The sequence below is a fragment of the Ischnura elegans genome, chromosome 1 (genome assembly GCF_921293095.1).
Source record: "Ischnura elegans chromosome 1, ioIscEleg1.1, whole genome shotgun sequence".
NCBI classification, from domain to species: domain Eukaryota; kingdom Metazoa; phylum Arthropoda; class Insecta; order Odonata; family Coenagrionidae; genus Ischnura; species Ischnura elegans.
Window position 1 is genome coordinate 147,545,548 of NC_060246.1, and position 12,864 is coordinate 147,558,411.

A 12,864-nucleotide genomic window follows, 5' to 3' on the forward strand; every position below is an offset into this window, starting at 1 on the left:
ATTTGTCTCAAGGCCAAAGAAGTTAATACCCTAACAAAGAGCTTTCCAAATAAAATGAAGTTTTTTTTTAGCTGTTACCATGCATATGATTTATTCATTTTTATTGAAATCGACCGTACTTTTATACAAGCTGAGTAAATTAATGGTTACTCTCATTTTGTATGATATATTTACCCCGCAGACAATTTTTCGAACTATGTGACTGGAATTAAGTGGTAGTTTCCTGTCTTGGTGAGCGCGCCCTGGGCAAATTACCACATATTTTTGTTTCTGAACTCTCCGTTTGGTTGCGTTTATATTGGATTTCTGTATCCCAAAGTATTCAATTTTCTTTCTAAGAGGCAGTATTTCCGATATATATATCAATTATCCATCGATCGTCTCAGCTTCTACGAGCAAAAGACGAGAGTTTGACGAGTCAGAGAGAAGAAAAAGCATTTCTCGTGATTTACGTTGATTCCATGATAGATAGCGTTGTGAATCATTCTTACAGCAAAAAAAAACTTGCGAATTAATTATGACGTGTTGGAGTCAGTAGGAGTTACTGTTGCATTTATTGTGTAATACTGAAAGTGAATTATTGATTATCATAATTCACTTATAGGTCCTGTTAATCGCCGCGTATGATTTACGTTGTCTCTGGGCGACAATACCTCTTGTTGTCAACACATTCAGTATTACACAATAAAATGCAACAGTAACTCCTACTGATCCTTTTTAACTTGAAATATACCTCCACTTTAACGACTGTAATACAATATATATTTGCTATCAGTTTGCCGCGGAGCTCTCATTTATGGAATTGAATCTGGCGCGACCACAAGAGGGTAAAACATTCTTTAAAACAGATTTTACTTATCATCCATATCCATTCAATTCAGCATATATTGTGTAGAAGCGTCTAATTATTACTCCGAAAAATAGCAAGCGATATCTTTCTCAATCATGCAATCTTTTTAGGAAGTAAAAGAAAGCAGACCAAATATCCTATAAAGTCAATCATAGTTTGATCCAAACCATAATGGAAACCCACACCACTGAAAGGGGTAGCCGAAGACATTCTGCCTCCTTAATTCAAGGAAATTCGTAGTTAGAAGGGATTTACCACAATGATTCGCCCATTCCAACCCTTGACTGCGTTTTCCACGGCCACCCTTTTCGCCCGTTAGCCCTCAATCCCCACCGATCATTTTAGGGCAACTCATTCTCTTCTATCGCGCCACCTAGCGTGTCCCCGGGCAATCTAACTTCATCCCCCATCACCAGACACAATCTCTACAAGACGGCTCAGTTCCCTCGGAGTATTACGCACTGGGGTATTCCCCACCAATATTTCCCCCACAACATCAAGCAAAGTGACCCCCGATAGCATTAAGACACAATCAACGTGAGCCTGGAAACGTGCAAAGATGGTTAGCCAGGAAACCGTTGAGATTGGAAAAAGGGATCGGATCGTGAGAATATGTGCACGCAAGAGACAGATAACTTCAATCACCGCACGAAGGTTTCGATTCGATAAGTAATATCACACGAATACAACTTTCTACAAATTTTATCCAAGGATCAACTGGTTTTTCCAGTTAATGTACAGAGTATTCGTGACAATGAAAGGAGATAATCAATAATCGGTAGTTTCCTGATCCAATCCATGCAGAGAATATCTCATATATCAAACTCGGTAGTATGCAATTATATTCACGTAACAAGAGTAATAATGCCCAATTTCAATCCACAATTAATATACAAGCCACTGGACTTCACTCGTGGTGATAGATTCAAAAATTAACCTTGCCATATTCCACACAGTACGAATAAGATCTATTAAATGATTAAAATGAAATGTCACTTGGTAAATTGAGAAATCATAAACACGTTATACGTAAGACCCGGCTATAATACTTCAATCAGATGAATAGACTTCCTTAATAATTCTTTTGAAGATAATAATATTAATAATAATAATAATATTAACAATAATAATGCCGTCTTTATTACAAGCAAATTTAGAACAAGATAATACTTTCTTACAATTTAAGTATATGGCAATCACATACATTTATGCCCTGAATGTTGGAAAATCTACCCAGGCGAGATTCGACCCCGCAACCTTTAGTTTGGCAGACGGGAACATTACCCCAGCACCACCGAGGCCGGCAAAACATTTCCTTCGTACCGGATTTGAACCAGCGTCCAATGGATATCTGATTAGTGTCCCTCTACAGTCCACTGCTCTACCAACTGAGCTACCGAAGGCCTTATGATTAATGACTTCTTGATGTATGCATCACTAAATTGCAGTATAAAATATATTTAAATAAATTCCAGTCCGTTTAGTATAAAAAGAGTTATTGAAGCCAGATTTGCAGAATATTTGAATTAACATAGTTGCTTCTCAGGGAACTAACTCCATGTCGAAAGAACACGCAGGAAATCCTTCGGAAGCTACCTAAAAACAAGCAGGCGTGACTTCCAAAATGCGTAAACACGAACGAAGGTATCTCATTTTTTTCGACTGGAACACGTTGAAAGTGCTCGAGGTTCCCTTTAAAAGTCTTATTCATCCATCCGTGCCTTGAAAATAATAAGCGAGTTGAAATCACGTTGTGCCGGCTCATGCTCTCGCTCTTTTCATCGCTGAGATTCATCGCAGAGCATTCGAAGCGGATAAAATTTCGGAAGGATAGCGAGAGTATGAGGACTCAACTCTGGAGGGTGAACTTGAATTCCAGTTCCGACTCGTAATTAGGAGACCCTGCCCTCGAAATTTGAGAGAGCGCGAAAGGTTTCAGAGTCGAATTCATTCATTCCCCACCTTCTTCTCGCTGATGATTCAAAAGGGTGGTTTAGGGAAGAGTGAAAAGAGGAGGGCTGGTAGAGGCGCGAGTCGGTCGGTGGTCTACCCAACTCATCGCTCCCATTGGCAACTTTCTCTCGACGACGGCGCGGCGAGTGGCGAATGGAGGGAGAGGGAATATCGTAGGAGTTGCAAAGACGTGAATCATTCCAGACGGCGTGAGGGGCAGAGTATCACGAACCCCTTGAAGTTATCCTCCACCTTTATACATCAGCATGAAGTCCTGCAAGTCACCACTTGGGTGTTTGGCAAGGGTGAGTACTTTTACATTTAGTGAAACGTATTTCATATCGTTTTCGGAGATACCATTATGATCAAAATGCAGGGGACGTCCATCACCAAAAATACATGTTTCTTTCTAAAAATTAGTCATACCCGAATCAATGAAGGATCTCTAACCCTCTATGAGGGACATAACTATCGGTATGCAAAAAACTTCTTAAACATCAATCTGTTCGTACAAATGACATAATTATTTGGTGAGAAATTAATTGCGTGACCACAATTTCCGAGAATAATCCGATTTTAATTAGGAGAAAATACAATAGTACTTTTTCAACAGTCATTTAATAAATAAATTTTGATATTTTTCATTACGTACGACGTTACCCTCAAAATATGATGCACGCCAAGTCAACTTAAAATCGTTTACTAAAAGTTTTGTCTGCATTTGCTCTTCGAGCAAATTGTTGAATACCAGATTAATTAATTAAAGGACTTGGAAACATAACAGTTCAACACAACAGTTTGTATATTCATGAAGGCTCATAGTGAATTTAACAGCTGTACGAGATCTCCAATTTATTTACTAAATTAGTCCACCTTCGTCAGGACCTCACACGGTCAGCATCAAAGGCGTCTGAGAGGGGGTGGATTTTACCAAAAATGTAGAACCTTTAAATATATATGTCCCCTCGGGTAGTATGTCTGCATTTCTCGTTGCATTGGTTTCCGAAGAAATATGTAGAGTACGATATACATAGGGAACGATAGGAGAACTCATCTACACCCAAATATTCTGGAGGTGCCAGGCAAGTTACAGTACATATACATACCATATAAATGTGATAATAACCAGAGATAATAAATAATTTAAAATTATCATTGAAAAAAATCTACGACTGAAATATAATATATAACTAATACACGATTAAAATCAATGGTTCGACAGTCCACTCCGTGGAATGGTGACATGATAGATTTTTAAAAAACTTTGTGATATTCCTTAAGGCATTTATTAAAACTTCTACAGGTTTCGACGTTTTTAGATCATTAGCGAGAGGTAACCTGCTAAGTGTTACCTCTTGATAAAGACCTGAAAAGGTCGAAACCGGTAGAGTTTTTAATCAAGACTGTGCTGAATATAACAAAGTATTTTTTATCTAACACAGGATATTACGATGGTGCGTATGGGTTTCCGGGCGCTCCAGCCGCGTTCGTCGGTTTTGGGTGACGACGGTTTCGAGAGCCATCCTGCTCCCGTCTTCAGGTCGAAGTGGAGAAGCTTAATTTTCCGCCGAGTTATATAGGCAGGCCCCTGGGCGCTAATTGGCCAGGACTCTCTTCCATGTCTTATCGATCGGGTAGCCGTGGTCTCTATTGAAGTTCTTCGTTTTGTATATCTCCAGGGCTTCTCTTATTTGCCGTGGGTAGTAACGGCTCTCCTTTACCAGTATCTTGCCTTGTCGAACTCAATGGTATGTCCCGGCTCACTCCATGCGTGTTCTGCGATGGCCGACAAGTTGAACTGCTTCTGTCTCATGGCTCGGGCGTGTTCCTTCATCCTTGTGGCCATCCCTCGACACGTCACTCCTACATATGATTTCCCACATGAGCAGGGCACTTGGTAGACACCCTCGTATAGCTCCTGTGGGATTTGGTCTTTCGGCCCGGGCACAGCGTCATGAATCTTGGTTACACAGTTGAATCGGGTGACCACGTCATGTTTTTTTAGAATTCTGGCGATCCTCTCCGAAGTCCCCGCGATATACGGGATAGTCAGTTTCGCTGCTGGTGTCATTGAATCCTCCTCAGTGGTGTGGCGTTCCATAGGTGGCCGGGCGTGAAGCTTGGCGACATTTTCGGCCCTTTTAAGGACCATTTTCTGGTTGTATCCATTCTTGCGTAGAGCTGTGGTCAGGAGTCTTTTCTCGGATTCCAGGGAATCGGCGTCGGAGACAGTGAAGGCGCGGTGGAGTAGAGAGGATACCACAGAGGCCTTTTGGGCGGGATGGTGGTGTGACATTGCGTTTAGGTAGCGGTTGGTATGAGTGGCCTTTCTGTAGACGGCATGTCCAAGACTCCCATCACCTTTCCTCCTGACCATGACGTCCAAGAATGGTAGCTTGCCATCTCTCTCCTTTTCCATGGTAAACCGGATGTTTTGGTGCCGACTGTTGAGGTGATTAAGGAATCGGTCCAGTTCTTCTGTTCCGTGGGGCCAGATAATGAATGTATCATCCACATACCGCAGCCATTTTTTAGGTTTCTTGTCGTAGGTGTTGATGGCCTCCGCTTCAAACCTCTCCATGAATAGATTGGCCACCACAGGTGAAAGAATACTGGTAAAGGAGAGCCGTTACTACCCACGGCAAATAAGAGAAGCCCTGGAGATATACAAAACGAAGAACTTCAATAGAGACCACGGCTACCCGATCGATAAGACATGGAAGAGAGTCCTGGCCAATCAGCGCCCAGGGGCCTGCCTATATAACTCGGCGGAAAATTAAGCTTCTCCACTTCGACCTGAAGACGGGAGCAGGATGGCTCTCGAAACCGTCGTCACCCAAAACCGACGAACGCGGCTGGAGCGCCCGGAAACCCATACGCACCATGATCACCGCCGCGGAAACCTACGCAGGAATTTCACAGGATATTACGAATTTTCTCATTTGAAACCACTCTTTAACTACTCTTTCATTAATTGAGCGACTATGGCCCAGGAAAATACATCAACCGGTTAATTTGAACAATATTACTGCGTAAATTTGCATCCGACCCACAAAGCCACCGAAAGTGAGGAAAAATAGAGGACCCCAAACACGAAAGCTCTCCTTAATAAAAGTCTTCCTTAATACTTGAATGGCTCCCAAGTGATGGACACAACGGATGGGTGGGAGGGGGCGCGATGCTCGCGGGTAAATGCAGAAATCGTGACGCACCGGAGGTAATCTTTGGGGGGGGTTGACTTCGTGTCAGGTGGAGAGGGGGGTTGGAGGTGGATGAAATTGAAGGAATAATGAGAGTTTTGGGGGTGTCTTACTATGGCTTTCGGAGGGAGGAGAAATGGAGTTTGAGACGGCAGGGGATCAAGTCGTGAGGGTGGGTGAGGGAAGGAGAGAATGGGAAAAGTTCGAAGGCAAGATTTCGGGAGACGCCGAATGGTGCACTAAGAGAGAGAAAGAGAGAGACGGACAAGATGGAGGGAGGTGCGTCATAAAATAGCTAAGGGTGGGATTTCATAATGAATTGAAAAAATTTCTTTCTTGGTCAATGCACCGAAAATTATCGGTTTAGATGAGTGGTAATGCATTATTAAAATTCCGTTTTCAAATATACTAATGTCATTATGCATTTGCTAGAAATGAACGTTGAACGGATTTCAGACACCTTGTAGTACGTAACGCATTTTTCCCCTGTTGTCTGGTATAGAAGTATTGAGCTCTTAATCTTCCACTTGAATATCCTTTAATTTATTCTTTTATTATAAAATTGTTGGTTTGTAAGCAGACACAATTAATAGAGTAGCTATTATGCCCGTCAATAATATTTTGTAAGGATTTTAAGACAGCAAACGAGGATTCGTCGGGTTCAGACTGCGGGTTGAATTGGAATGGGTGAGGGAGAGAATAGGAAAAGTTCGAAGACAAGATTTCGGGAGACGCCGGATGGTGCACTAAGAGAGACGGACAAGAGGGGAGGGTTGGTGCGTGGAGGGGTGAGATTCCAGCGAAGAGTTTTCTGCGGGGGTGGAAATGAGGGGAACACTTCGCACAATGAACGACCCTTGGCATTCAGAGTAGCGTTTTTAATAGCGTCGGTAACCGCTGGAGAGTGCATTGGGGTTTGCGGTTGGTATCTGCACGTTCGCCTTTTCTGGCTGGAAAATTCATTCTCAAAGTTCGGAGGAAAAGTGGTTTGATGCCTCCGCGTGAGACGACAGAAAATTCAACATTATTCCCTTGAACCATTCATTTCTCTCCCTAAGGTGAAGTTTGTGCCACCTTAGAAAGAAAAAATACGTTATCTAACGTAATTGACATGTGATGGGTTAAATCTATGAAAATAGGGCTTGAACTAACAAAAGAAGCCACAAGACGATAGCCTATTTTTTAGTATCACTGAACAGTTTTCCGACCGTTAAGACCGCTTAGTTCTGACTCGTGGAAAACACCCATACGTCGACTGATACCATAATATTACCCTGCAAGGATCGCCGCTTTATATTAATAAGTGTGGTTTTTGTGTTTTTCCCTGGAGAAGGGGCAAATCAAAGTAAATTAACGACGAAATGCAGGACTCAAATAGACTTATTGCATTTTTCCACTCATTCATGGAATTTCCTGATCATAAAAACTAAAAAGATTAATATTTCTATTAGACTATATCCGAGTAGACCTCATTATAAAAGATAATTGTTCCGAAATATTTTCTTAAATCTTACGGTAACTTGCAATTAACTTCTTATTCACTGCATTCTAAAATCCAGACATTCTACGAATGCTTTCTGATTGGGGGTTGTTCTTGAAGCTTGAACTCATGAATTAAGATCAAACTCCAAGAGTAGATCATTAAAAAATTTTTCACCAGGGAAGAACTGCGCAAGTAAGGGTTTGAAAAGAAAAATCAGAGAATTCTCACAAAAAACTACATTACCCAAATCATTTCAGCATAATACGGAAAATACAAATATCTTCATCCTTTGCTATCCCCGCTATAAATTTTAGAATAAATAGGCCCATGGAACTCACGCGAAAATATTATGCCGTTACAACGCAGATTTTGCCTTTGCACTACCATTGCCACGTAGGAATGGGTAACATATTCCACATCATCATATTGCAGGTCACATTACAGGTAAATAGCTCCCTTCAGGTGCCCATCTAAATGCAGATCGCGGCTGCAACGAAAACGATCCCTTGTATTGGACCTTCAGGGCGTCGCGTCGTATAGACGAGGGGTTGTTCACCGACGCAACATTTCTCCCGTCAACCTGTTCCCCCAAAACCATTTTTGTGCAATCACCTATGCACCCTTAAGGTATACTCACATTTTTCGTAACGGCATATGCAAATCACTGTAAAGATCGATCCGAATGACGAAAGTTTACTAACCACTATGAAACCATCACTCATACTATTTAATAAACCAGGCTGGTGATGGTGGACTTCATTGGTGAGGGTAAAGTTTTTTCCAGTACATAGCACATTTGGTGAACAACGGTCAGGTCCTTAAACCACGATAATACCTATAAATGCAATTATTTCATTCCAGAGGTTTTTTAGCACTGATTTCCACGAAATACTCTATACATAACAAATTAGTCCTTTTTATTGTATTTAATGCTACTTATCTCGGACCAATGAGCTACCAGAAACGATACGAAATTAGTATTTTTTGAGTATTTCCAGACTTTACATACGTTTAGTTTTCTACCTGACACGTATTCACGTATCACCTTTCACGTATTCCAATCCATCACCCTCATCCATCCATCATCATCTAACCATCATCTAACTATCCGTCAACTTAATTTTGACTAGCAAAAAATTTCACCTGATATTAACAAGCTTTACGGATAAAATCTGCAAATTATACTGTTAAAATTTTTCTAACCATTCATAATATAACCAGACTTAAAATTACGGCAGCCTTCTTAGAGGTAGGATTGAGGCCAATTTATCCTCCGTCATTTTTTAGCTTATTTACACCTTTTTTGTGCGACTGATTGACGCATAACATCTCGCTTTAAAACCATTCAACATTGGCATATCCCGAAAGAGCTTCTAAAACACTTCTTTTTCAATTGAATGGTTTGCGGCGTAACTTCGTGAAATTGCCTCATATTGGAATGAAAAAACTTTGTAAATTTCACATGAATTTTATTAGCACGACCAGTTTCATCGCTGCGCGACATCATCAGGTGCATATACAGGAAAGCACGGCCTTAAATACCCAGTAAATAAGGGTATTTAAGTAGTAAATAAGGGTATTTAAGGCCGTGCTTTCCTGTATATGCACCTGATGATGTCGCGCAGCGATGAAACTGGTCGTGCTAATAAAATTCATGTGAAATTTACAAAGTTTTTTCATTCCAATACTTCTTTTTCATTTTATCTACTATGCTTGGAACTAAAATGGGCTGCCTAGACCTACTCAAAGCCAGAAAGCATAGGCTTAGTCAAAAAGTTATTCTGCACGCATACCCATGAAAAAATAGAACACTTTAATACTTACTAAATATTAAAAATACAAATCAAAATTTTTAGCTTCCACGTAATCATTTTTTCTTTCAATCGATCAATGACTACATTTTTGATTAGGTCTTATTGATCCTTGACACGAATAAAAATGGCTGTATAACGTATCACTCGCAAACACGAAGTCACTTACTATAAATACTCAAATCCTATGAGGTTCCCAATCCTACATTCACAGACGCAGAATTAATGACTTCGGTCGACAAGTTTTAGCTGAAAAAAAATTGTTGGAATAGCGCGTCAAGGTAAAAAAGAAAAATGGTGACTTTAATAGGAGGACAAAATCTCTACCATCGCAACAGAGAAGGGGATAAACGGAATGAGGTGAGGTTTACAATTAGAGTCCGCGAAAGCGTCGCGTCGGCAGAGACAGACGCGATCGTAGTGGAGAGGGTGCGGTAAAGGCGGTGGAGTGCGGCGAGACGCACATCGCATCTCATCATACTTAAAAGGGAATAAATTTGAGAGCATGCGATTAATTGGGGACGGGAATCCCTCGTGTATCGTAAAGAAGTTATTATTTAAACGTCACAGCTTATCCTTCGTCTTTGGTGGATGATAAGCACATGCAGCACATTGACTCTATAAAACCTAAAGTAGAATTATAATCCTAAAATAAGAATGCTACACTATTTTGGTTTCTAGAAAACGGTGGAATATGTCCTTGCTTGTAAAAATCCTGGCATTTTCAGGGATATATTGAGAAGGGACTAGTAGCGAGTATAGAAATAAATGAGCTCAACTCAACGGCAAACTTACAGACACATGAATGAGCAACCATATTCGTACAATGCTATTAAAATGTCAAAGAGGAGCATCGCAAATGAGAGGGCTCCCCATGAGACTGCATAAAAATCCTCTAAAAACTAAAAGGTGTTCACAATTAATTCATGCTAGCGTGCTAGCGCTCCATGGAAAAATCACAACATAAGTTCCTAGACTTGTACCCATTAGTCCCCAAAAAAAAGAAGAAACTCCTCTCACGGCACGCATTTTTCCACCTGCTGTATTCCGAAAAGGTTCAAGCGAGGATTTCATATTATATTAATGAGAACATGTTTATTTCGAGATAATGATTTCAGCAACACTATATAGAACAATCATGTTGCATTGAGTAGGAAAGTAAAAGAGAAATCAGTATGATAGAATAAGAGACAGGATGATACAAGGCACCGTAAACGTCCATTTCAATATGTAAAAACAATAAAAACTTTTCACAGAAATTTAATTTCTTGAAGCACCAATGTTTGACATCTATTGCCTTAACCTTTGGTTGTTTCTTTATTTCGACTTAGACATAACCATTACCACAAGGTTAAGCATGACACTCCAATATATGCAGTGGATATGAGTGGGTGGGGAGACAGCTGGGGCCGAATGGTATGGTCGTTTGCGGGGTACATATCCTTACATCCCTAGATTGAAAGGGGCATATTTTCAGGGAGCTGAGAGCAGGAGAGGAGAGGATGAACCCAAGGGAATGTGAATCCTAGGTCGCTCGTTAAGAAGCCCAAAGGGTGGCAGGCGGACAGAGGTAGCTCTGAATTTAATTACCACGCGGATAAGTCTCATCCCCCGACTATCCTTCTCACCGCCGCCGCCTTCGCTGCTTTCGGAAATTTAAGCGGCCTCGCCCTCGCTGACAGTGACGGGGTGTAATGCTGAGTTTAAGCCCTAATGACAGCTGGGCCACTCAAGGGCGCTCGCATAGCACCCCCTCATCGGAGAAGATGACTGGCACAAGTGTTGTACGTGCACTGCTGCGGAAGAAAATCTCCCCTGCGAAGTAATGGAACTTCCTTGAATCTCACACCATTCGACCTCACCAAAAGACCCGCTCAAAACTCGAATGTTTCCAAGCAAGATAGGCAATGGGATTAACGAATAGGCATTATACGCATCTAATTGTTGATAGTTTCTTCAATCATCCTATATGACTGAAATCAAAGCCTGGACTATGTTAATCGTGAATGAGACGTCAAGCGGTGAACACAAGCTACATAGAATTAAAAAAAAAGTTTAAATAGACAATAGAAAGCCTAATGGAATCATATAAATGGCCATTTATTATAGCATGATTTATCATCAATAATTCTATTTTATTTGGATAAAAAATATTCTAAAATCCTTCAGAGGACAATATAACTTCAAGGTAGCAATAAAGAATATATGCCCTTTTGATTGCCGAAGGGCATGCAACCCTGAAGCAATGGATAAAATTCTAAGTAGCACTAATTACTCCAACTACCGAATTAAAAATTACATTTTCTCGCATTTTAGCTATTTTATACACTAAAATTAATTTTTTCATGCCAAGAGCAATAATTTACATGTTTGTTATCCTTTAAAAGGACCATTTAACAACCAGTTCTTATAATTCTCATTAAAGAGTAAGGATTTCGTCCTAAATGAGTCAATTTTATTAAGTCACGTGATCACTCCTGAAGTCACATACAATCGAAGAATTTTCAGGGTAAAACACAAAAATCTAAAAATTACTCAATATGGTCTGCGTAACCAAAAATTATTGACCTTAATGAAACAAATACAATTAAACTCCGACTCGATTTCTTTAAAAGTTTTTTTAGAAACTGAAATAACACGTGTAAAATAATTTCAGGCTTGATTTAGTAGAAGTTCGATATATCCATGATAAAAACACAAATGGTAATTTCTACGATTTAATTCAAAACTCAACTACCGATCACTGTTTTAACATATTTTGTCATTTTCAAGGTATTGAAATATTTGAGGTTTTTATTTTCTTTATTTGTGATCCCTATATTTTCCTTGAAAATGATATAACATGTAGAAACCATGATCGGTAGTTGAGTTTTAAATTTAAGTGTGGAAATCACCATTTGTGTTTCAACATGTAATAACACAATGGCGCATGGAAATTTAGCTATGACGGAGCCTCTATGAATGCGTAAAATTCACATATGGGGGAAAATCCTCATTTAAGCTAGAATAAACAATTTATTTACCGCGAAAATTATTCCCTGGAAATCAATCCAATTCATGCTTCACATTCCCACAATTATGCATTATATCATTAGAGTTATCCACGTGGCGACACTGAAAGGGCATGCATACAGAGTCTCATGCATAGATCTTCACTCTCCCGATGGTAATCTTTCCAAGCCTCACAGATGAACTAATAGGTTTTCTGTTCTTTCGTGCGGAAACACTATTCCGCGCGAATCTTTGTGTCCGAGGAACGGTTTGTTTTCCACCGCTATACCCAACGGCGCATCTCACGGCGACTTTGTTTTCCGTGCCCGCGTTCCCCCGCATCCTGACCTTCCATTAACCTCCAAACCAGAATTCCCTTCTCTAATCCCTTGAAATATCCAATTCCGCTTCATCATCCTCCCACACCAAAGGTCTGTTGACTTTTTTTCCCTTCACTCCATCGCGCGCGTTCCCGCGAGGAATCCTCTCCTTAATTGGACATATTTTCTTCATTATGCGCACACGGTACAATCTCCTAGGACTTGACAGATAACGAACTTCATAACTGCGCAGCAA

General features: G+C 40.4%; 1 protein-coding gene and 1 non-coding gene across 2 annotated transcripts; both read right to left on the minus strand.

Moving 5' to 3' along the window:
• Positions 1 to 1,249: 1,249 nt before the first annotated feature.
• On the minus strand, positions 1,250 to 5,384 carry LOC124166637. The gene is made up of 2 exons (XM_046544295.1): positions 4,671 to 5,384; positions 1,250 to 1,393 (listed from the first exon to the last, which is right to left on the minus strand). The coding sequence occupies exons 1-2, from the start codon at positions 5,382 to 5,384 to the stop codon at positions 1,250 to 1,252; spliced, it is 858 nt and encodes a 285-aa protein (XP_046400251.1).
• Positions 2,164 to 2,253, minus strand: Trnay-gua. The gene is given in 2 exon segments: positions 2,164 to 2,199; positions 2,217 to 2,253. It is a non-coding gene; the product is annotated as a tRNA-Tyr (tRNA).
• Positions 5,385 to 12,864: the final 7,480 nt, after the last annotated feature.

Excerpts from the sequence above, each read along its gene's own strand:
- LOC124166637 (XM_046544295.1), bottom strand. The coding sequence starts at position 5,384 with ATGGAGAGGTTTGAAGCGGAGGCCATCAACACCTACGACAAGAAACCT. Across the intron at positions 1,394-4,670 it reads GCTCATGTGGGAAATCATAT|GCTCACGTTGATTGTGTCTT; the intron begins GTAGGAGTGACG and ends GCACGTTTCCAG.